The sequence below is a fragment of the Triturus cristatus genome, chromosome 11 (genome assembly GCF_964204655.1).
Source record: "Triturus cristatus chromosome 11, aTriCri1.1, whole genome shotgun sequence".
Classification (NCBI taxonomy): Eukaryota; Metazoa; Chordata; class Amphibia; order Caudata; family Salamandridae; genus Triturus; species Triturus cristatus.
Window position 1 is genome coordinate 1018684592 of NC_140594.1, and position 27008 is coordinate 1018711599.

The window sequence follows — 27008 nt, forward strand, 5'->3', positions numbered from 1 at the left end:
CAGTGCTGCAAGCCCACCAGCAGCAGTCAATTGACATGCCCTTGGCACACACAGTGCACTAGACTAGGGTCTGAACAGTAAGTCAAACAAGCCAATCATGGTAACACCAATCAATGTAACAATTTAACATAGGGAGCACTTGCACTGTGGCACTGATCAGCAGGGGTACAGTGCCCAAAGCAATAATCCAGCAAAAACATTGTAAACAGAGGAGGCAAACAGAAAAAAATGGAGGAGAGACTCATGCCAATGATGCCAGGTCTAACACTTACCATGAAATGGGTGGATTGTCTCCTCTTTTTCAAGAGCTGAACACATTATTCAAGTGGCTGAGTGATCTTTTTAGCCTCACTAGGTGGTGCAATTTTAATTTACAAGTACATAATATGTCCTTAATAGTTTTCTTGAGACAATCTAAAACATATGAATAGAGAGAAAGTTTACTGTCAGCTTTTCTCACTCTAAAAATGTTTCCAAACTGGAGAAATCAACGCATCATTAATTTGTCATTTTGGTTGCAAGAATGGAAACAATGCTTTTATATCACTATTTAGTTTTGAGCCAAGAATCTAATAGAAAGCAGTAGAATGTGATGAGGCCTTTCAAGCATTGGACAAGGCAGAATTCAAATTCCTCATAATCATTTTCACTGTAAATATGGCCTTCAGTAAATTGAGCTTCCTTGGGCAGCACATGTATCTACAGCAGTGGGACTGTCCATGCATGGATCTCTATTTTGGGAGGTATAAGTGAGTATTTAGGTGTAATATTATATTTTGAATTTAAACTGACATTTTAATTTTGGTTTCACTATTAGGAAAATTAAGTTATATTTTAGTAGAGGGTTATTGGATTTGTAGGGGTGAAGGGTGGAAAATTAATTAAGTAATACCTTATTAAAATTGTTCTTAGTTTTTAATTAATTAAACAATTGAATGTTAATTATGTGAATAGTTCAATGTTGATTTATTTAAGTGTATTTTTTTAATTGGGGATTGCTTGATTTGTACAAACATAGATTGGGAAGTTAAATAACATTAAATGCAATTTAATTTAATGCTTATTTTAAATTTATTATTATTTGATTTCGTATTATTTTGGTTGCTTCACTTAATAAAGATTTTGTAATTGTACTGTTTCATTTATTTTCACATGTATTTTAGTTTATTTTGGTTTATTACACATGTATTTTGTAATGCTGTGTTAATATTTTTTTTAACAAAATATATGTTTATAATAATAGTTTTCTGTAGTTATTTATTAATAGTTAATTATGTATAATCTTTATATTTTTATTTTGGTACACATTTTTAATTCATTTAATAGTAAGTGTTTGTGGAATGTGGTGTTTGAAGTTATATTTGTTAAACTTTATTCGTTTTTTGTATAATAATTGAAATTAAATAAATCAGTATTGATTTCTCACTTTACTTATTTTGTTTTGTGGACAGGTAAGTTGATATTATTATATGTAATTTTATATGGCCCTTTCATTTTTAACTGATATATTTGAATTTCATTTTTTTTCTAATACATAGATATTTATTCCTGTATACTGTAATGTGATAATGATTTATAAACTTTTTAGTAAAATAGGTCTATTCATAAATGTAATGCTTTTGAAGTGCAACAATTTCCCTGCTCTTGCTTTGGAATGGAGTGGGAATAGTAAGTTTAACCTCTTTGAAGTCCAACACTTACCCTACTGTTACATAGACTGGAGTAGAAATAGTATAGTATAATAGTATATTATATTATATTACTGGAGTGGGAATAGTATATTATATTAAATCCCTTCGCAGTCCAACACTTTCCCAAGTGTGGCTTAGACTGGAGTAGGAATAGTAATCTACCACTTCCATAGTCTAATACTTTCCCTACTGTTGGTCAGTCTGGAGTGAGAATAGTAAAGGTATCCTCACCATTCATTTTTCTGTTGTTGCTGAACCTGGAGTAGGAAAAGTAATTTAACCCTTCTGAAATGCTTTCACTTCTGTTGTTTAGACTGGAGAGGGAATAGTAAATGTCAAACCTCTGAAATCCAACTCTTCCCATACAGTTGCTTAGCCTTGATTGGGAATACTATATCCAATCATTCAGGTCCAGAGTCCAAAACATTTCATATTATAAGTGAAATCACGTTTTTTAAAATATTTAAAACAATTTTTAAATTTAATTTTCTTCCTTAATGTTTATATTATTTTTAGTAAATGTGTTTTTGGGGTTCTAATACTTTACTGTTTTTTATATTGGTTAAATTAATTAATATATTCCCCAGAACCAGCTCATAGTCTATGTCCTGTGGTGACCACCCCCGGAGCAGTTTCCCTGCCTGCAGCAGCGTAGGCAGGGAAATCTGTGTTTGCTCTGACTTGGCAGGAGGATTTTTAAATCCCCCTCCAAGCAGGAGCAAACATCATGTCAGGTCTCAGCTGGCAGGCGTTTCAAAAATGAAATGCTCCCACTTGCTTGGAGTGATCATTACATCTGTTTCCCTGCCTGCAGAAAAAGATGTCTCATTATAGTTAGGACCATGTTTCCATAGGGAAATAATTTTTTGTTTTGCCAATAAATTTGGCGCCGCTTGATGAGTCTACACAAAGTTTTCAAAACGTTTCCCTGCTAATGATTCAGCTGTTGCGTTGAAAGGTTTGGGGTGATCCATGAAGTGAGGGCCGAGAAAAGAGAGGGGGTTTTCCTCACACATTTTCCATAGGGATTTTGGACACAACTACAACCTTAACCACTGAACAGAAATTACACCAAATTTGGCAGAAAGCTAAATGTTGGTCCAGAAAGCGTGGTATTTGGGATTTGGTGTAAATACATTCAGTAGTTTTAGAGATATTTAATTTGCAAAATAAGATATCTAGGGACTCGAGTCATTGCAGATGACTTGCTGATCCTACTGAAAATTGATTGACTGTCAACACTTAAACCAGGAAGTGCTGCAAGCCATCTTGGGACTTGCCTTGAAGCCGAGTCCCATAAGAAATGTAAACAATGAAAGAAAAAAGGAGGAAGGGTAGAAATACCCTGAACCCCATATATTTTGAGGGGCGGTTTGAAAATGTTTTATTCAATTTTACTGCAATTTTGCTGGTGGACCTGTGGATCCGTGCCAAATATTTTTAAAAGGAAGTCCCTGGGTGGGCCAAATCCCGGGCGCAGTGTTTTATAATTATGCTGGGGGTACCCCAGCAACATTGAGCGCCTACTCTCCATTTAAAACAATAATAAACTGATCCAGGGGCCCACATTGCCCGCAGCCCAGGGACAGCCACTTTCCTAGGGCTATTTATTAAATTAGTGCGGGAGGCCTGTATGGACTCAGCCCCAGCCCTGGGGTCTGTTACCCCACCTCATTGACTCCTCTTGCCCCATGGACCATCACCTCCCCTGGGCTTTTCATTTTTGACATTGGAGCTCATAGACCCCCCCAAGGACCACCACCTCCCCAGGGCCAAACTCCTTTTTCATAAATGGGATGGGGCAACATAGGCCGCCCATGCCATTCTTGGTCCTCGGGACCTCCACCTCCCTGGGTAAGGCCCTAAAGCAAGAAAGGAGGGGGAGCCCTACATGGCCCTAGGGACTGCCACCCCTCAAGGGTGGCTCCTGCTTTGTCTCGGGGTGCCCACTCATGAGACATAGCTGTTTGCTATGCCATGGCGGTAGCTTTACCGCACCCGCCTAACCATAGTAAACTGTGCTCTGCTTTAAGCAGGCATGAGCATTTTGTATTATTGAAAAGAGGGCAGGGCCCATGAGATGGGTTTTCTGGGGCAGAAATTGCCCCAGGAGGTGAGCCATGCAGCCCCTCACCCCTTATTGTTTAAAAAAAAAAAGGCTGAGAGCCAGGGGATGGGGTCCCCGGGGCCGAAATCAGTCCAGAAGGGTGTTCGATTGGACTCCCTCCCTTGTAGTTTAAAAAAATCTATGAAATAAGGACTGGGCCCCGAACAATAGAGTCCCCTGGGCCAAAATCAGCCCAAGGAGGGGGCCACATGGCCCCCTTACACATTGTAAAAAGGACTGATCCCGTAGATGGGGTGTTCCTGGGGCAGAAAATGGCCCAGGGAAGGGAGGCCTAGCTGCCCACCTCCACTAAAATATAAAGAAAAATCTCTAGCAAGTCATCAGTGACCCCGCCCCTTCACCACCACTCCTCAAGAGCACTTCCTGGCACACAACTGGCTTGGGGATGAAGTCCCCTTGGCTGCAGAGGGTCCTTAGGGGACAACAAGCCCTCCTGTTACATGCAGTAAGTCCCACACTGTCGGATTGCTGAGAGGTCTTTGGATGCCATGCCCTCTTTCTCCACCACTCTGCAAGCACACCTCATGGTGAACTATTGGTTGGGGAATGAAGTCCCCTTGCCTGCTGAGGGTCCTTCGGTTCCAAGAAGCCCCCCTGTTACCTCCAGTAAGTCCCTTACAGTGGGATTCCTGGGAGCTGGTCGTAGGTACCACCCCCTGCCCCACCACTCTGCAAACACAACTACTGGTTGCAGGGACATTACAGTTAGGAAATATAATTTGAAAAAACCTTAGAAATTCACTGAAAAAAATCATAGTTTACGAGGACGTTATAGTTAGGTGCAGATTTCACTCATCCAAAACCAGTGACATTCAGCAGTTATAGTTACCTAAGCTAACTACAACTTACGCTCCTGAAATGCACTGCTTATAAACTCACATATTACATCACTCATGACATGGTCTGTGACATCACTGATGACATCACTCATGATATCCTGCCCTTATCTTTTATTGAAACTTTTTTTTGTGGGACTTGGATAAAGCCAAGTCCCAGAATGGCGGCCAACACTTCCTGGTTGAAGTGATGACAGTCAATATGATCTCACAATGAGATCTTTTTGTAGGCTCTGACCCGAAATCATTATTTGCTTCCCCTTAAATTTCTCAACAACTACTAAACAGATTGACACCGAATAACTGAAAGCATAATCTGCCAGCCAAAATCTATCTTCCTAGAATATTTTGTGAAATTCCATCTGGCGGTTCAAGGCTGTAGTAGTTTTTAAACTCAAATGGGAATTAACATAGGAAATCATATTTTTTTACTCCCCGGTTTCTTGGACCCCGCTTGACGGAGCACCACAAAACTTTTCATGCAAAAAAGACTCACCATGACACTTTTTTTCTAATTTCATGAGGGTTTGTCAAATGTCTCTAATGATATAGGCGAGTCAAAAAACGCTGTCTCTATAGAAACAAGGCACAAGGTCCTAACAATACCTACTTACTGGTGACCACACACACACACACACATATATACATATACATATTATATTAATGGTATATATTAATTATATTAGAAATATTTAACATTTCTTACTTTAAACTGTATGTATATATTAGAAAACTTTGTATGTTTTTACACAATTATTTTGTTTCAATATTTTTGTCATTTACATTATAATTAAAACATTTGATACATAGCTATATAGATAGATATATAGATATGTAAATATATAGATGTATAGCTATTATATTATATTAATGGTATGTATTAATTAAATTAAAATATTTACCATTTCCTACTTTAAACTGTATTTATATATTAGAAAACTATGTTTGCATGTTTTATACACAATACTTTTTTTTCAATATTTTTGTCAAATCAAAACCAAGCTTTATTCGATTTTTGTAGGAAAAAATCATAAAAGGATACATAGTATTACAGATGTAAATTTAACATTTAAACACAATATTACAATAATTCATTAGTCGGTCAGAATTACATAAAGACTAAAAACAAATAATGCTGCATTCTATCATTTTGTATTATCTCATTCAAATTGTTTTCCTACACTTGATTATACTTTTAAAAAGGTGGCTATGTCTCTTATAAAACATTCATTGTCTAAGACCTGCAGTGCAATAAAAGCTGGGCGGCATTGCTTCAGGCCCCATATTTTTAAAATGGGTATAATCCATTGTGACAGGTGTGGAAAGCTAGCACGGGAGTCCGAAGGAAGAAGCAAGATTCTAATGGCTTTTAACTGCTCTTTTATTTCGTTTTGTATGACTGTTTCTTTGTTAAAGTCTTTACGTGACTACAATGGAGGGTTTTCCAAACAAAATACTGTTCCTCGGGAGGGTATCTGGGAATAGTCCGTCGGTTCACTCTTGTCCACCTCGGGGTTCCGAGTTAACTTCACTGGAGAATAGGTGGACCCTTGTCGTTGGCTCCTGGGTTGGACTTGTCACTTCAGTCGAATGGGGCGGTATGTAAGATAAACAAAAAAATAGGCAGGAGTGAGGCGGGGATATATCTTTTACACGTAGTGTGGGAAGGGGTAGTGATGATACACCAGTGAAGAGCCTTAGAGCGGGTGACTTAAGGGTGTGCACGTGAAAGAGGGAGGGGGATGGAACCTTTCACCCCGCCGGAGTTTTGCATCTACGTCTCGGCCCTCAGGAGTCTCTTTCTCTCCCCCTCCTCCTCCTACGTTTTCCCGACCCAGCCCGCTACCCGGCTCCGTACCTGAGAGAGCCACACCCCTCCTGAGGTGTGGCTGGGCAAAAAACCGGGTCCTTGGCCTCCGGGCTCGCCTTCGTCCTCGCGACCTCTGCTACCGCCGTCTGTACTCCTCTCGTCCTCGCGACCTCTGCTACCGCCGTCAGTACTCCTCTCGTCCTCCTCGCTCCTTCTCCCGCGTTGTCATCTCTCTCCTAGTCTCTCTCTTCCGGTTTCTCCCTCTCATCCGTCGTCTCCGCTTCTTCTATCTGCCTCGCGCTGTGGGATTGGTTCCCTCCGGTTGACGTATCCTCCGGGGGCGTGGCTTATTGCTGAATCCCTGAAGTTAAAGGTGCAGGGAGCCGGATCGGTGCTCTCCCCTGACGACACGGAGGCATCACTGGAGTCCCAGTCAAAAGGCTGTAATGTAAACACATCGTCGTTGTCAAGAGGAGGGGACCACCAGACTTTGCTACCGCTGTACCCCTTTGTTGGGAAGCTAGGAAATGCGACGTCCGCCTGGTCACATCCATCTTCTATTTACAACGTAAAATTTGCAAAATAGAACTACGTGCATAGTAGATTGCTTGGACAACTCATCGCACGGACACAGACACAATATTTTAGACCAATCATTTGTTGATGGAAAACTTACCAAATGATGGAAAGTACTCAGATTAAGGCGGGTCAAAACTAGTCTGTCGTACCCACTTGGTATGTTGGTTAAATAAGGCTGGATGCCATAGGTACTTAGCAGCATTTGATGTGAGAGTACCGTTGAACGTGGGGCTTCCCCATCAAATCTAATCGCCTCCAGATGGGCCATGCAGAACTTGTAAAAACTTTTCTAGAGATAGAGCCCATAGAAAGGGGGTCTTCGAAATAGCCCGGTTGCCCCATATCGTTCATAAAGTCTTTTAATATATTTCAACCAGCGGATATAATATTTTTGTCATTTACATTATGATTGTACAAGTATGATATTGTGGTATACAATATGCTTGGCACAATATTTTCGTCACAATATTGTTTTCCATGTGCCATTGATCCCTGTCATCATTCTGAGGACGACAGAAGAGTATTATTGATTTGAGAAACAATATACACCTGTTGATCAGCACCCCAAAGGGTGAACCGAGGCTTTGTAATACAGGTGTTATGTCCCTCACATAGTGTTTTAAAGTGGTTGCTGCACATTTTTTATGAATTTATATTAGATTCCTCCTGAGCTTGGTTTTTGTTGTTTCAGGGTGGTTACTCTGTCTACCCCTTAGATACACTATTGCCAGCTGACATCCATGTTGTAATATTTTTGGTTAAACTCAATTAGAAAAAGGATGCAAAGCATGGTTCTTCATAAATGTGCAACTTTCCATTCCTCTTACACCCCACTCCCCAATTATTTATATCTCAATAATATTGGGCTGAAGGTATATAAGGTGATATCTTTCTTCACTGTTTAGTACGATAATTAATCTGATGAATGTGAATAACGTGTTGGGTTGATTTATGTGTGTGTACACTGAAAGAAAATAGTTTGAGTGTAACAGTGTCCACAGCGTGACCATTTCCCACATAATGTGGTCTCTGCACCATCTCAAAAGGAGGGGAAAGCTTACATAAATAGATATGTGTTCTCTGATTACTCGAGCTGGTCAAACATCTCACAAGTAGAAAAAATCATGTTATTTATTTATATAGAAGTGGATTTCATGAAATAGATGCATTCATTGTGAATGTGGCGGTGGGGAGGAATCAGAGTGAAGGGCACGAACTGTGATATTTTGTTTATTGCAGAGTGTTTGGAGTTGCATTGTTGTTATGGATTTTATGCTTTTCCATAACAAGATGTATAGTTGTGTTTTACTGCGATTGTATTTGAATCACAGTAACGAAAAAAGCAGAATAAGTCAAATATTTTACACATATCCTCTGGAAAAAAAAACACTTTCTACATCTGTTACCTTCCAAAAAAAAATACTAAACAGCAAATCAATCAATCTTAAAAAGGAATTAGTCAAAAATCAACTATACCCACTCTGTGCAATGGTTAAGTTGCCCTGCATCGTTCGACGGGTAAAGAATGGTCAAGTCAAACCCTTTAAATCCAATTTCCATCTCATGTAGTAATATAAAGAAACATTTACAAAAAATCACTTAAATAGACTTGTAACTAAATCCATATATTTTACAAATCTAGATGAATTAATCTCACAAGCTTCATTAAGAGCCACATTTCTGTTGTATGGTCTTTTCTTTGGCTGCATCATGCAGGACACATTAAATAGCAAAGGAAATAGAGATATAGGGAGTGATTGGGAGTTTGGCAGACAGGATACACCGTAACAAACAAGATGGATATCCCGTCCACTGTATTACAAGTTCTATAGGATATAATGGATTTGTAATACATCAAACGGGATATCCGTCACGTTTGTTGCGGAGTAACCATGTCCACCAGACTCTTAATCGGGTCCATAGTATGGAATTTTCATCCATTAAGGCCAATAAATTGTAACATAACTTTCTTCTGTTTTTTTTTAAATGCAGATTTGGAATCAAGGCACTTGGGTCTAAGTCACAAAACAATATGCATGGACAGTCAACAAAAAATGGACGATGGGACTTTACTAAGACACTATGATGTGCACAGTCTATATGGATGGGCACAAACAAAGCCAACATATGAGTAAGTTACTGTTAATGTTTTTCATGATATATTATTTTTTTAACAGATGGCAAGTATCGACAAGAAGCATTTACAAATAATTAAGGCTAGAAAAAAATCAGCATTGAACTTTTCCTGCCTTAGAACCAGCCTTCCAAGACCAAGTGTGGGAGCCATTTAATTTTCTTAGGTGATGCGGAGTCTCTTCGGTATTCCCAGATCCCAGTATTTCCAAGGTGCGAGATCCCAGAGTAATAAATGAAGATCGCCTGGGTGATTGGCAGGCATTTTGTTTGCCTGCCTGGTGTTATATGGTGGAAACACAGTGGTGGTCGCTTGGCTATGCCATTCCCTTTCTCTGCTCTTTCACATCTCATTCAAAGACATTTGGCTGGGCACGATAGACTAGTGCTTGAAACTCTCAATTCATATAGGGAAATATACGGTGGCTATAAAGGGTTTAATATTTCTCTTCTTTATGGACCTATTGGCCGCTTTTGACTGTCACACATTCGAAACTCTTGCACATTATGACTGAGTTAAGACCAGTAGAGGATATTTTTTTTTTTTTTAAGACAACTGTATATGGACACTAACGCATGTGTCTGCTTTAAGCGAGAATCCAATGAGAACTTTAAAATTAGTAGGTGCGTTAGACAAGGGTGCGTACTCACCCCTTTTTATTCTCTCTCCACCCGAATAGAGTGGAGACCTCTTCAAAGACGAGAGCAAGAGACGCACCTCACTTTGGGACACGCCCTCTCCCCATTCTATTATATGCAGATGAGGTGGTTCTAATCACCAGAATGGGGAGAGGGCTTCAAGGGCTTGTTGATGACTATAAAGCCTTTATGCATGATCTCGACCTGAAAGTAAACTAAAACCTTGTACGATTATGGTAGGGCCAAGGCCCAGGAAAGGATCAGTCCACACCATTACCACATTAAAGTAATTATCAGTGGAAATGTATGCTGTCAAACAGGATTGCTATACTTAAGAAGTCAATCAATGGTATCCAAAGATTCACACAAAAAATGGGATCTAAACCGGTAAGGGAGCTGTTCACCATATACACAAGCAAATGCAAGGCGATGGTCACTTAAGGGGCAGGGTTTTAGGGAATGGTGGATGTGCTTGAAATTCAAAGGGTGAAAATCTTGTTCTTGAAAAACCTACTGGCAGTCCCATTAAGCTGCACAAATGCCGTATGGCATGATGAACTGGGTACCTTAAATATTGCGGGTAAAATTGAGTTAGAACCCCTATTGATATAGCATTCCATCTGGGTAAGGGAGGGTACAACCTTAACCGCATCGCTGCTCATGACGGAACCACTCCGTCATGAGCCACGGGCGCCGTGTGCTCATGACGGAGTGGTTCCGTCATGCTGCGGCCGTTGGCGGCCGCTCCGCCCACGCGGCGCTGATTCCCCGCCTGTGCGGGCGAAAAACGCGAGTGGGCGGAGTCGTGACGGAACCACTCCGTCTTGAGCACAGCGCGCCCGTGGCTCATGACGGAGTGGTTCCGTCACGAGCATGGCGGTGCCGCGCTGCCCCCAAACCCCCCCAGCGCCGCGGCAAAATTCGTGCCGCGACGAAGGGGTTAAACAAACTGGTTCTAATTAACTGCATAAACCTAGACGCTGCCCTAGATATATCATGGTTTGCCTATGACACATCTGAATGTGTGGAGAATAAGCTTCTGGGTGTATTTGCTGCTCCAGAATCATGTTTATCCATTGTCAAGGACACTTTAAAACACATTTACATGAACAAGGCCTTGTAAAAATGAATAGAAGTGGACAACCGTAAACTCTCTGTGATTGCTGCTAATTTGGTGCACACCCTAGAGGGCCTCCATTTTTATCTATTTTTGATCCAGAATATTCAACACCACTCAGTTTTAAATAGTTTTTGTTTTAATTTCTCACCTTTTATGGTAGGATGTCCTGCTAAATTTTGCACTCTAGTGGGTTTGAGACCCTGCCTGGTGATGGTGTGTCACCCACGAACTAATTTGCACATCTTGTTCTTTTGCACTTTTAATGATATCCCCAGATGAAAATGTATATTGCCCCTGTTTACAGTTTTTTAATTTACACAATGCAGACCTGCTCTGCTGTTTTATCAGTAGTTGCACCGTTCTCTGATTTGCAGCGCATCGGCCTCATTTATATGGCAGATTTTGAAAATACGGAAACATACAGCATCACACGGGTTAGCTGATTCAGGCACCTTATTATAGCTTTATTATTGTATGATGGAGTGGTTTTTTTAAATACGTTTTTAACTTTTTACTGTAAATATGTTTGTGCCTTTTAATGTGAACACTGAAGGGCTGAATGAATGTAGGTTTCCTCCGCTGATGTATTGTATGCACTGGGCATTTTTGTGTGCTTTTATGCTAATGAAATGTACAAATAAAGACTTATGACTGACTGACATCTGGGATTGAGAAACAGCAGGAGTACCATCTAAAGGAATCCCTGCAGCATGATGTCCTGTTCCTTTTGGGTGGCACATCTGAGTGTTGGAAATAGAAGTGTCTGTTAGGTATACAGACCCAGGCAGATTCTGGTAATGCTTTACTTCTAATTTGCTATCCTGCATTTTTTTCTCACTAGAAAGAATATAAAGTCTGGCTCTAATAGTAAATTTAAAATAATGACTCCATTACATAGAACAGAATATGGCTTTTTAGGAAGGCAACTTTGTGGAAGATCTGGTAGAAATCATGTTATAAGTCCATTGCAATTTATGAAACAAAGGGGCATATGTACTAGAGAAGTGGCGGAGCGTGGCGTTAGCCTCCTTGGCTTAACGCCACACTCCCCCACCTCTGAGATGCAGGGCTGCACTATATTTACAATAATATGGTGCAGCCCTGCATTTCCCCAAGCGTTGGTGCTAAATTTAGCAGCCGAGTGTCAACGCAGGCACACCTGCACCATAGTGCAAGGGTGTCTGTGTGGAGGGGAAGATTGTTCATATGCAGGAAGGTGTCCCTTGCTGCACAGACACAATTTTGAAATGCCGTTTTGAAACTTCTATGCATGCTGCTTAATGCAGCACACGTAGAAGTAGCAAAACGTCATTTTTTATTGATTATTTATGTGCAGGAAGGGACACCTTCCTGCAAATAAACAATCAAAGGCCTTTTGCTGTTTCTATGTGTACTGCACAGCGCAGCACACATGGAAACAGCAAAAATGAGGAGAAATTAAACATTTCTCCTCTTTGTGCCTGTTTAAGACCAGGGAGCAGATTTACAAGCCCCTTGGCCCACTTTTGCGTAACTTTTAACATGGGAAAAGTGATGTAAGGGTGGCGCGAGGGCCTTGTAAATAAGCCCCCAGGTTTTACCTGGTCTTAATTTTGGGGCTGCCCCATATTTACAACTTGTAAATATGGGGCAGCAACAAAATCAATGGGTGTTGCAGTGGAATGTCCACCATAACACCTATGTAGAGCATGAAAGGGTGCCTTATTTACAAGGCAGTGTTAAGCCACGTTAAGTGCCTAAACACTGCCTTGTAAATAAGGCGAAGCACATATCACCACTGCAACGTCACTAAAAGTGACGTTCCTGTGGCGATAGGGGCTTGGAAATATGCCCATTATGACTTGGCAACTGTCATTGCCTACATATAAGTCCTATGTTTAGTGTTCTGATTCCTTTAAAAACTTTGCACATGCACATACTTAATTTACATAAAGTCGTCCTGAAGTAAAAATACTCTTTTACTCCAAATTCTGTGCACTTCATGGACCTTTTTTGTAATATTTTGTGATTGAATGGGACAGACGTCTCATACAATAGTGGTGAATGTACAGGCACATACGACCTCTGATTCGTAATAATTTAGTTTAAGGTTTGTCAAAACATGCTCTGTTACAACAGGTCTATTGTGCTGGAGAAATACTTTGAAGAGAACTTCAAATGTGATGCAGAAAGGCACGATTCCACAAAGTGGCCCTTGGCAAATGGTAAAAACTATCTCACAGATCTTTTGGTTTCTGTCAATAACGGGGTTTCTGGTTGGCTGAGGTATACACACAGAAAAGGTAGGAACCACTACTCTAGCCAGGGTAAGCTGAATACACAATAAGATAACCTGTGCTCCTGCTCTGGTAACTTGTCACAGAGCAGTCAGGCTTATTTACAAATGCAATATCTAAAGTATTTATGAAACACACACAGCAACATAATAAATACTCCACAAAATGATTCCACACAGGTTTAGAAACAAAGAGAATATTTATCTGAGCAAAAATACAATCAGCAGAAGGTAATGTGCTGTAATCAAGCTGTACACAGCCTGGTCATTGAGCTGCACAGGCTGTGGAACAGCTGTGATCAGGCAGCCTTGAAGGCAGATGTGGAGTAATTTCTCACGCAGATGATGTAATGCATCAGTTTTACTGAAAGCAGTTGCAGAACCCATTTCTGATGCCCAAAATTTGGAGGGGGCACTTCAGGCAAGGATGGGACTCACAGACTGCAGAGTCCAACAGCACCAGCAGAATTATAGAAAGTTTTTTGTGTGCCTGAGAGTTAAGAAGAATGGGTGGGAAGCCAGCAAGCTCTAAGAGATCACTTGGAGGGAAGGCACAGTCCTTCCAACAGAGTCCGGGAGCAATAGGCAGCAGGACAACAAGCAAAACAGCAGTCCTTGCAGGAAAAGCAGTCCAGTTGAGTCTTTTAAGCAGCACAGCAGTCCTTCTGACAGACGTTCATTTCAAGATCCAGAGATGTCTGATTGTAGGGGGTCAAAGACCCAGTAGTTATACCCAAAAGAGCCTTTGATGTAGGGGTTGACTTAAAAAGAACTTTCTGTAGAGCATAAGGATCCCTTTGAACCCAGTCCTATCTGCCAGGCTAACCTTGGGGGGTAAATCAGTGCTTTGTGTGAGGACAGGACACAGCCTTTTCAGATGTAAGTGTGTGCCACCTCTCCCCCTTCCTGCGTAGGAGGTTTATCTGAATGCAGATGAATGGTGATTCCTCTGTCACACCCAGTCCTTCCTGTGTTTGTGGCTGTCTAGAGGGAACGTACAAAGTGTAGCTGTCACCCAACTCAAATGTGTATTGGAGAGAGGCACAATGAGCAGTAAGTACAGAGAAATGTCACGTTCTAAAAGTGCATTTCTAAAACAGTAATGTTAACTCCAACTTCACCAATACGGAGGACTTGTCTTTGCCATTCCAAACATATCAAACATGAAAAAGCTACTCTCCTATCAAGAAATACAGCTTAAAAGTATATTAAGGAACTTCTAATGCTGGCCTATGAGAGGGGGAGGCCTCACAGAAGTGAAAAACAAAATAGGCTGTTTGTCTCTACCAGCACAAGCAAAATATAAAGGTGTATGTCCAACCGCATGATTACATGGCACCCTGGCCTAAGGGTTACATAGGGCCTCTATTAGGGATTACTTGTATGTAATAAAAAGGATGTTTAAGGCTTGGCAAGTAATTTTAAATGCCAAGTCAACTTGACAGTACATTGCACATAAAGACACTGAAATGGCAGGGCTGAGAAGACAGGTTTGAAATGCTACTTCTCTGAGTAACGCAATCAGTACTACAGGCCACTAGTAGCATTTGAATTACAGGCCCTGAGTATGTGGCATACCACTTTACAAGGAACTTATCAGTACAACAAATATGCCAATCAGGTATACAGAATTGTCATCTTGGGGCCGATTCCGATCCAGGTCGGAAAGCACTCCGACCAAGTCAGATCCGGAGTGTTTTCCGACCGAGCCAGACCCCTACAGTCCGACCGAGCGAGTATGATGCGCACGTATGCTGTCGGACTCGGTTCGGTCGGACTCCCATAGAAGTCAATGGGAGGCGGTCGTACGACGCGTACATGGGCTCCCATTGACTGAATGGGTACGTCTCGAACAAGTGCGCCCCCTACAGTGGGTATGCGTCGGTGCCACCCGCACCATACATGCCTCTGTTGGGGAGACCCATAGGTCTCCCCCTGTGCCCAAGTCGTAGGGCTGCGGGTGTCAGGGGGTCCGACGCGGACCCCCAAAGTCTGACTCCAAGAGCTGTTGTGAGCCGGACACTCCGGCTCGCACAGGCTGTCCGACGCGTGCATCGTACTGGCACGGTTGTAAATCGCATCCATTGCACGCCACGGTTAGCTTCCGACCGGGACGTATGGAGCGGTTTGGACCCAGAAACCACTGGGTCGGTGATTTTCATGTAGCTCGCATCGTACTTGCTCGCTCGTACAGCTGTACGAGTCGGCCGGAAAATACGCGTACGGCTCGTTGTTTTTCTGGCCGAACCCGATTCGGTGCCCTTCCGACCGAGATCGGAATCGGCCCCCTTGTGTTGAGGAGAAGCACATTCACTTTAGCACCAGTAAGCAATGTTAAAGTGCTCAAAGTCCTAAGACAAATTAAAAAAATCAGCAAGAATGGGAGGCAAAGGCATGACGTTGGGGGAAAGACCACCCTAAGGATGACAGGTCTAATAGTTTCTGTTGAATTGAGTCGATCCACCTCTGCAAGCAAAATCTTGTTGATGTCAACTTTTAAAGGCCCCCCCCCTCTGATGTAGTCAGCATTGGACCAATGTGGCCCCGGCTCTCCGCATCTAATTTCCGTTGTACCTTCAGGTGTGTGTGAATTTGTGTGCTCTGGCTCTAATGATGTTGTAAAGCGATAAAAGGTTTTCATCAGGACCCCCTTCTGGAGCCTTAAAGCATGAGTGATATGTATAGTTGAAGTCCACTTCTGAGGGCATATAGTGTTATATATATTTCATTTAACACTTTAACATCAAATACCTACATTATTACGAAAGAGCCTCCAGTTTGTTCATAATTCCATATCTCTAATCAATTTCATTGAGTCCGACACGGGCATGACATTCAAATTACTCATCTCCATGGTAGAGGTTTACTCTCTCTACACAGGCATGCCCAGTACGCTCCCTCACTTCTCCATTCTTATCCCTTCTCAGAATCACATGAAAACCAGTTTGATTTCAGTCATAATCATCAACTAAGCTATTTTGAAGGACCATCCAGAGAACAGAAAAAAATTATCATATTTAAACAGCCCTTTATTGCCAACATTCAAGAACTGTAGACATATCATGATGTTCCTTATTTTGGTGATATCTGCTTGAGTATTCAAAACAATTGTGGCATCATTCAAACGATGTACCCTTTAAAAAAAGGGAGGTATGAAAGTGCACATTCTATTAGTCTGGTATTTTTTTCCCATTTCCCTATAAAGTAAATTACCGTTTTCGAGCCCCTGTGAGATTGCTTATAAACAGCATACACGCTCAGATTTGCAAATGTTTTGCATTGGGTTTCTGTTACTTTTCTAATGCAGACCCAATACAAAGCTTTCAGATGGGATTTACAATCCAGTGCAAATTACAATTTGCATTGAATTGTTTCCCAAAATAATGCAAAGCTGCGCGATGCGTTGCCTTGCATTACTATTCGTCATGGATGGTGCATCATCATTCTCCTGCAACCATCCATAGCTTTTGATGCAAATCTCAATCTACACAGAACTGTAGACCGGGAGTTGCTCCAAAATCCTTTGCCACCTTGAGGCAGGTGAAACAAGGAGAAATATTTTCATTTCTCTTCATTTTCCCACTTTGTGTGTGGGCAGCATTGTACACACATACAAAGTGCAAAACACTGTAAAGCATAGTTTTTGTGCCACAAGAAACTTCTTGCAGTACAAAAACTATGCATCAGACACCCTTGCACTCAGGCATAAGGGTGTCTGTATTAGCACATGGCTGTCTAAAGTGCACCAAAGTAGGGAAAGAGCAGAACAGCACCTCATCTTAGAAGATATGGTGCTGTTCTGTCCTCTTCTGTTCATGCAACACAGCAACTTTACTCAGTCAATCAAATCAGTAATCTTATAAAGCGCGACCACTCACCCTTGAGGGTTTCAAGGTGCTGAGTTGCCGTGTGTGTCGTGACTTTTATGAAAATCTGGACCACAGTATATAATAATGTCACAACTTTCCTTTGAGTTTCAGGTGGCTGCCACCATTTAAACAACAATTGCCAGCAGTGACACAACCAGCATGTCACTCAACTGACCTCCATCCCAAAACAATCCGTCGTTTTTATTACACCTGATGCCGAAATTCAAACTTCTTCCTCATGAAGAAAATCTCTTTGAACATATTTGCTTCCGAAATTCTGAGTTTTCTTGGGTCTCTCTGACCCTTCTTGCCTCCTCTCAGACAGCAGCAATCTTTTTAACCATCACACTTCGGGTCACTCCACGAAAATGTAATTACAGATAACGGCGACCTGCTATTCGATAAAGAAACTCCTGCTATGGTGACCTAATCTACACCCTAGCAGGTGGCACACGTGCGAATATCCGCTATTTTTGTTGCTGGGGTGGTTTCTCTGTTAATGTTCATTTAATGACCAGGAAGGTGATCGCTGATTGTAATCCTTCTGTGCTGCAAGCGAGAGTTCCCCTGGTATCCATTGGTAACTGCCAGAGCTGCCGACTTTGGTGCTAGGAAGTCTCGGCGTTGGTTCAACATCCTGTGATTCTGGGCAAATCACTTCGGGCATATTTACAAGGGCTTTATCTTTATCGCATGCTAGCTCCCTTTTTCCCAACGCCTCACTTTGCATCTCCAATGAGATGCAAAGTGGGCGTTACTGGGCGTACCCAAAATGGACTACCTTGCAAATATCGCTGATGTTTACATCGCTATATTTACAAGGCAGCCCACATGATTTTAGCACACATTAGATTTTCGCCAAAACCTAACGTCTGCTAAAATCCTAATTTAGCCATCCCTAACATAGGGGGTGGATTATGCTGATACGACCCTGTGGGTCGTATCAGCAAGGTTATCGCCCTTTTGCAGGGAACATCGCTGGAAAACCAGCGATGTTCCCTGCAAAAGGGCGATAATCTCGCTATCTCTGGAATTTTTATTGCCCTGGAGTAACGTGTTGTTAATAACGCGCTACCAAGGCGATAAATACCAGAAATAGCCCGCGATAATATAATTATCGCTAAGCACGGCCAGCGATAATTATCGCTGGCCGTTGTTAATATGCCCCTTAATCTTCCCATGGCTACCAAAAAATGAATGTGTCCTTGTGAAATGTAACCGGTGCTTATGTAAAGCGTCCCAATACCTTTGGGTCGAATTAGCGCTGTATAAAACTGCAAAACAAATTGATGATGTATACCAAATACAAAATAGGTAAGATGTATCATAGATAAAAAGAGGGAAACATTATATGCAGGCAATAACCACAACACTTTACCAATGCATTAGTGACGCCACCTTTGTTGCACTGACATGCTGAAAATACAATCAGACCATCATGCACACAGATGGAGATGCGAGGAATGCTTGCAATTTGTCTAACCATAAGCAATCTCTTGAGGTAGCCTCCCAACTCATTGTTCTTTTTCCCATCATGCATCTCGGTTTGGACCCAGTCATTTGCGAATCAGTCTTGACCCTGCTCCAGGTAGAGCCATCCAACCCCGACTGCCGGCCAGGTCCTCCCTGAATCGGTACACAAGCAACCCAAGACTGATTGCAATACGACCGGCAGCTCATTTCTATGAATGTGTCACAATGTTAGCTACTCACGAAGATAAGCATGGTGGGGTGATGGGGGGAGGAGTGTCAAACGACAGAATAGGGGAAATAAAAATTACGATGCGGCGAGCACAAGATGAGTAGTTTTATTTATTTATTTTATTTTCCCTATTCTGTCGTTTGTCAACTCCACCCCACCCCCACCTCACTGCCCCGCCACGCTTACCAGCACGACCCGCCCCTGATATAATGGTCTTTTTCGTACATGTGAAGGCCTCACCAATCTACTCTGGACATCATGTTGTTTCGAGGTGCCACTTTATTCCTATTTACTTTGGAGAAACCAGATGTTCGGCCCCTCAGGACACATGCCTTAAGAGACAAATACCTTATAATGCGTGGGAGATCATCTGCTGCGCGTTATCTTTTAAAGCCCTACCCTTTCTGCAATAGGTGGGAAGTGAAATTTAAATTATTCACTCAATAATGCAGATAATGGCTCACCAGACGAATGTTGTTGCTCGAACTTGTCTCATTCACATGAGATGCTACCAAACTACATTTCAAAATCATAATTTCTCAGCATTTTGGAAAATTTCCTGCCATAGAATGAAGATTTAAATGAATGAAGATTTAATGGAGAATTGCACATAGAACTCATCAAGAATATTTCTATCACGTTTCCTAACAATTAGGAAACGAACAAAACAAAGAAAGGAGTATGGATTATTGAGTTCAGGAGAGACTTATAAAAAATATCTTTTTTGAATGAGCGAACCCACCATGCAGCCGACATATGTGTTGCAGCCACTATACAACATTGCTTGGCTTTCATTCGAACAAAAATTTAACACATATTTCTAAACAACATGCTCAAAAATACAATTCTAAATACCAAAATGAATGTTTTACATTTAATAGCCTCATACTGTTAAAAATATATTAATTGCTAACCCTGATGAAAGTCTAGTTTTCAGTTGTGTAAGAGCTGAAATAGATGGTAATTGCTAAGTAGAGCACACAGGCAAGAAGGTCTCTCTTAACAAGCCTGTCCTAAACACTGGCTTGAGTTGATTGGCATCGGGTCTTTTTCTTATTTGGTGCAGCTACCCCGATCAATTATGTATTCGTTGTATTTTACTTTTCACAGAGTATCTTTTCCAGGAAAAGTGTCACGCATGTGGGGTGAACATGACATAACAGTTGAGGTGTGGTACATTCCTTACAAAGAGCATACAACCAATAACAGCACTGTGTTAAAAAAGAACAGATCACTTAGGGCCGGATGTATGAATCCATTTAGCATTTCTTAAAGGGTGGCATCACAACTTTGCCCATTAAGAAATGTTAAAGGGCCTTTACATATGTACAAAGGCCTGAAATCTATCAGAATTTGCGATTTCTATCTGTTAGAAACCACAAAATGAGACCGCGTTTCAGGAATTGCAAATAGGAATTACCTATGTGCGATTCCTAAAGCACATGTACAAAGCAATTCCAAAATGCAAATTGGGCATTTAGAAAATGCTATTACCATCGACTTAAGGTCAATAGTAATCGTATGCAAAATTAAATATAATTAAAATTGCATTTTTTAATGTGACATGAAGCGCATATATGTCCCTAAGGCATATGTGCACTTACATGTGCACTACAAATTTCGGTCTGCCTCCTTGGGGGTCTTAAGGCCAGAGGCACCCTTGGGTGTGGATTCACTAAACTGTGATTTCCTATTAGGAAACTGCGATTTAGGAAATGTAAAAACCTTTCATACCTATGGGACTTCAGACCCTTAAGAATGAATGGTTTAGGATGGCCCTTAGTGTCCAAACACGACCACAGCACCTCTTTCGACCTGCCTCTTGTGTTCTATTTGAGTTGTGCAAATATTCAGGGAAATGTATGGAAAAAGGGAGTGAAAAATCTAAAAAAAAAAAAGTCTAAAGCATTCCTCCCCTTCATTGGTCCATGCTTTCATCCATCTTTCCACTACCAGGTATTCACACATTCATCCTCCCCACTTGCATCCATCCAGCTCGGCAAACACACATCCACCTACTCAACAATCATTCATTCTATTCACCGAGTCCATATGCGGCTGGCTGTGTGAGTGCTTGTATGTTTGCTCTCTGTGTGTGCTTCTGTGGTTTTTGCTGTGGCCTGTGTATTTGAATGTCAGTTTTTGTGTTATCTGTTTGGGTATCCACACTCATCGTGAAGCAATATACTGCCATTTCAATAAAACAAGACAACGACCACATGTTGCTAAAATAAGGAAGAAGACATATTGCCTTTGCCAATGGTTACTTAGCATTTTAAACACGCATCAGTGAAGATTTGATATTCCACTTTTAGTTATTACTGTATCAATATTTAGTTAAAGTATTCAACTTAGTTCACGAGTTCTATATCAGTGCACATGATTTAATGCTCTCAGTCACTAATGGAAAAATCGGTTTTGACCCAGGAAGAGGGCACTGCACATAGGCACGATGAACTTTTCCTAAGTATGATCGAGTCTCCTGTCTGCATTCACGAAAAATTGTCTGCAGCTATATCTGATGGGCAAAAGAATATTCTGTCAATAGAGTCCCCAATTCATTGTTATTGAAGATTGTGCCAGTTTACAAAAGCCACCATGCAACTTTTTATACCTCAGGTGACGTTTCAGTGCCCCGCCCCCATCCCCACTTTACAGCTATAGCAGAGGCGCAACTAGCGCCAAATTTCGAGGGGGGGGCTAAAAAAAATGTGGGGGGGGGGCTAATTCTTCTAGCAATAGTCAGAGTGGAGTACAGGGGTTCTAGAAGGGGTGAAAAAACAACAAAGCCTCATTAACAAGCAAATGGTCTTTTAAAGACCTGTGAAGTTCTTGGGTGCGGCTGTCTCAGCCCAGGCTGACCCACATGAGGGGGGGAGGGGTGGGTGGGGAGCTGAAGCCCTTTGAGCCCAATGGGCGTTGCGAGCCTGAGCTATAATATGACAATAGGTCCACTCCTCACTCTGATACCATACTAATCCTATTTTAAGGCATTATTTGAGACCACGCCATTTCTAGACAGTTACAAAGATAAGCAGGTGCTTTAGATTTCACCTTAGTGAAGGTAGAAGCTTTTGCCGCCACCTGTGGGAAGAAGCGATGGCACCCACAGATGTGCGAGTGGTGAGTTCTTCCTCACACATCGTGCGAGAAAGTGTGTCAACTGTGGAAAGAGGAAAAAAAACCTTTCATGTTGCTACCCTATTCAGTCCTTCGCCAGGAAATGCGTAGGAAGCTCCCTGTCCTCCCCAAGCACTAATGCACTATTGATCAGCTCGACAGTCCGTCAGAGTGCAACCTTATGTAACACCATGCTGAAGCGGGGTATAATAGCGATTATATGTTTCCAGGCTTCTTTTTCTCATAAGTGCTTGGTATGTATAGTTAGTTATAATTATTTTAAATTATGTTGCAGGTCCCCGAAAGCGCACACACACTAAGCTATTGTACTAAGTGAAAAAAAAATGTTTGCTCTAATAAAACGTTTACAAACTCTTGATAAGACAACTTTGAAGAAAGTATGGCTTATCATGTAGTTAGCATCTCACATGCTATTTCTAAAACTTGGGGGCATATTCAGAAGGGAATGACGAAGCGTGCCATTAAGCAAAGATTGCTAACGCCATGGTCCGCCATTCTGGAAATGCAGGGATGTGCCATATTCCCAAGCGCTGGCGATAAATCTAGCTGCCTACTACCAACGCAGGCACCATTGCACCATAGTGTAAGGATGTCTGCTTTGGGGGGGAAAAGGTGTCCCTTTCTGTGCTTAAACAATCCAGAATGGTGAATTGTAACTTCTATGTGTGCTGCTGTGTTCAGCACACATAGAAATGCAAATTGTCATTTTTTAAATGATTGTTTATGTGCAGGAAGAGATATCTTCCTGCACATGCACAATACTTCATGTTGATTTGATGTTGACAGCAAAAACAAGGAGAAAGTAAGCATTTCTCCCCGTTTCGCCATGTTAAGATCAGGGGGCATATTAACAAGCCCCTCGGAAACATCACTTTTTATGACGTTCCTGTGGCAATAAACCCTTCGCCATATTTACAAGGCGGTGTTCAGCCACTTAACGTGGCTTAACACCGCCTAGTAAGTACACTTAGAGTAAAAGGAGCATGCATTGGGCACTGCGGTGGGTGTTCCACCGCAACACCCATTAATTTTGACGCAGCCCCCTATTTACAATGATGACATAAATAGGAGACGGCGCCAAAATTAAGAGCAGAGAAAACACAGTCTTAACATGGCAAAATGAGGAGAAGTGCTTAATTTCTTCTCCTTTTTGAGGTTTCTATATATGCTGCATGTGCAGCACACACAGAAACAGTAAATTGCCATAATTGTTCTTGTGCAGGAAGGTGTCCCTTCCTGCACATCAACAGTCATTCACAAATAACGATTTGCAGCTTCTATGTTGGCAGCACAATGCAGCACACATAGAAGTTGCAATTAGCCATTCTGGATTGTTTAAGTGTATTGGTGCTAGGCAGCTAGATTTAGCGCCAGCACTAGGGGAAATGCAGGGGTGCAACACACTCATGTGAATATGGCGCATCCCTGCATTTTCCGAACGGTGAAGCGTGGCGTTAGCAATGTTTGCTTACTGCCACGGTTCGACATTCCCTTGTGAATATGTCCTCTGGTCTTATCATGGCAAACCAAGGAGAAATACTTGATTTCTCCTCATGTTTGCCGTTTGCATGTGTACTGCATTGTGCAGCACACATAGTACAGCAAACAGCCATGGATTATTGTTCACATGCAGGAAGGTGTCCCTTGCTGCACACAAACAATCATTTAAAAATGACGATGTGCAACTTCCATGTGTGCTGCACAGTGCTCAGCATACATAGAAGTTACAATTCACCATTCTGGATTGTTTATGTGCAGGTGTTTATGTGCAGGAAGGGATACCTTCCTGTACATAAACAATCATAACCCCAACGCAGACACCCTTGCAATGCTGCCTGCGTTGGCATTAGGCAGCTAGATTTAGGGCCAGCACTAAGGGTAACACAGGGCTGCAGCCCATTCTTGTGAATGCGGTGCATCCCTGCATTTTCAGGATGGCGGAGCGTGCCGTTAGCGATGTTTGCTTAACGCCATTCCCTTAGGAATATGCTGCTAAACCCAAAGAGTTAGAATACCAACAAATGGACATGCAGCAGTTTGTTTTTCCTGAAAATGTGTCAGAATATGAGTGGGTTCAAGTCCTGCAAGCTCCTGAATGGCTTTTTAGTATAATTGATGACGCGCAAAATACAGGTCTGTGCTTAGCACCTCCGGACTTTTTACTCCTTATATAATCAACTTAGCATATGAGCAGGATATTGTAATGCAAGTAATTGCTCTAGAAAACATAAACACTTCTCTTTACTCAATTAGACTTTCCAGCAATTAATCCAACGCAGTATTTTATCAGGGTGTCCTGTGCTCCTAATGCATTGACCAGTTCTGAAGCATATTTAATTCCTCCTAAAGTCATTGAGATTAAAAAAACAATACATTATTCGGAGGCCATATGTAGATCTTTTCAGACGAGACTGGCTTGACAAAATGAATCAAGCACTAGTTAGCTTTTAGTGATTGGCAATTTCTCCAATAGTTGTAATAGGTTATAACAACGAATACATGTCACACTTATTTTTTTCCAGTTCACTGTATTTAATATATAGCTTTTATTGGCTGGATGGACCCTCAATTGGCATCGTTCATACATAGGCAATATTAAATAAGTGTAAAGAAAAATGAATCTGATTAAATAAATTAAAATCCATTTAAATGTTTTTCTAATTGCCATTAAAAGGGGAGTGTTAGATTAAGCCGTTCAAGTGTGGGCCTGTGTCCCCAAACCATAATGTGCCCAAATGACATTTGCCGCAAGGGTTAGTGGCAGGGCTCGGAATTGAGTCAGGTTCTTTATCAAACACCCTGTGTACCCCTCTAAAAGACAGGCCCACAAACTATCCCACATACTGAGGTGGCAGACCAGCCCTTCGAGCACTGCCTGGTTGCCCTATAAACCAGTCCAACACTGGCTGATCATACTACCTTCATCCATGTGCAGCGGGGTTAGATGCACCATGCCCTGCTCCAGGCATATTCCCACCTTTGGGGCAGATCTACATGAAACGAATATACGACGTAACATCAACGCAGGTATTACAACGCAAGTCGTTACAACGACTTGCGCTGGAGGGAGCTGGACTTAGGAATAGTATGATTTACTATTCCAACTCCAGCCAACGTTACAGTAGGGAAGGTGTTGGAATAGTAAATCATACTATTCCTTGGCTTAGAGCGCCATCCAGCGAAAGTCATTGTAATGACTTGCGTTGTAATACCCGCGTTGTAAAGGTATTGCGGTGTAAACACCGCAATGTAATCGATGGTTCCCACATGAAACTAATGCAGCGCAGTGCCGCAAGTCATTTTGCTGCACCGTGCTGTGTTAGTTTCAAAGCACAGGGATGCAACATATTTACAACAATATGTCACATCTCTGTGCTTCCCCCTGTGCTGGCGCACAAACTGCTGCCATGCTCTGGTGCAGGGACCCTTGCACCATGTGGGGAGATTGTTTTTGTGCAAGAAGGGGCACCTCCCTGCACAAAAACAATACATATATGTGATTTCCTCTTCCAGTGTGTGCTGTAGAATGCAGGTTGCATTGAAAGAGGAAAAAACAAGGATTTAATGAAAACATGTCTCTCGTTGCACCTCGCTACGCCACCCCTAGGGTGGCGTAGAATTCTGACGCATTTCCAGATTTACGATTTCTCGTAAATCTGGAGATGCATCTGTGGACATGGGTGTTGCGCGGGAACACCCACAGCAATGCCCAAGTCACACCCCTAACACGCAAAGTGTTGCGTGAACAGGGGTGATATTTACAAACACAGGTTAAGTCACGCAGGGTGACTTTACCTGTGCTTGTAAATATCACTCAGCAGGCTGCGCCACTGGTGCGTCATGCAACGTGATGCACCGGCGGCGCAATGGGCTTGTAAATCTGCCCTCAAATCTTTTGCATTCATCCAAATAACTTCTGCAGCGGACTTTTAAATCCAGGACTTGTTGAAGACTTTCAGCACCGTGATTTTGCGGACAACCAGACCATGTAGCCTAGCACAGCATCCTCTGTATTTGTACAATTCTCAAATGGGGCTGGATGATAGAAGTCTCAATTGTGCATGAAGTTAGAATGACAAATCATTTGAAAATCCTGTATCAAATGGTGGACAGGGAGATGGAGATTTAAGGGAGGATTCGGGGAGTGGTTGCAGAAAAGGAGACAAGCACAACATCTGTATGGAGGCAATAAGAGAAGACAAAATAGGAGGTAACTGCCCCGGGAGTTGTATGACAGAACCACGCATGCTTAAACCACGCTTGCCTGAACAATGCAGTCTAAACAACAACTGTGCCATTACCACAAGTTCCTGTAGCGCACAATTCTTTACAAATACTTGCTTTAGGGAAGCGCTGGACTTTGGAATGGTATAATTTACTATTCCAACTCTAGTCTGTATATCAGTAGGGAATGTGTTGGACTTAAAATCCAACACAAGTCCAACACTGTGTAAGTTAAAGCAAGGTGTAGTAACAACGTGCGTGCTGAAGGAATGTGGGTTAATGGCATAGTTGTTCTGCAGACGGCATTGTAAAAGCACTGCATGGTTCAGACTACATGGTAAGTTATGTTTCCCCTTGCAGTTGAGCAGAACTCTAGGAGATGGGGGGGCGGCATAACAGCCTGGAGGACAGCTGTTTCAGAATATTGTGGGCAAAGCAAAGTTATGCAGTCATATTGTTTAGGGACAATTGATTGATGACTTTTAAAGAAGCACAAATGTGAAAGAGGATTATAATAAATGTTGGACAGAGGAGGCTATTTTCATGGAGTAATAGACAAGAGAACCAGAGAGGATTAATGTATGTAAGTCTTGAGAGTATAGATGGAGGGAATTGAATTAGCTACATTTACTGACGTGGATGAAGGTGAAGGGTACTAGTAAAATGAGTGAAGAAAAGTACTTTAGGTTGTAATGATCTTTGTTTTCTTAGAGAAATGAGTAACAACGCTTTGGATGTATGTGTATGAGATTTGATAGTGGGCAAAGGGTGACTCGAAGGTAGTTGGTCACACATAACAGCTGTTTTCAATGCTGATGGAATTAGTTCACTATATTTTGGTAATATCAGGTATTGTTTGGA

The 27008-nt window shown here is 41.8% G+C and overlaps 1 protein-coding gene across 3 annotated transcripts in view; it reads left to right on the forward strand.

Annotated features, from left to right (window-relative positions):
• The window catches only part of LOC146785847 (maltase-glucoamylase-like), a 783978-nt gene that overhangs the window by 699558 nt on the left and 57412 nt on the right, over positions 1–27008 (forward strand). For all 3 annotated transcript variants that reach the window (XM_085635202.1, XM_085635203.1, XM_085635205.1), the window contains one exon: positions 9037–9175. In XM_085635202.1, the coding sequence (XP_085491328.1) occupies positions 9037–9175 (139 nt within the window). The remainder of the gene's footprint in view (positions 1–9036; positions 9176–27008) is intronic.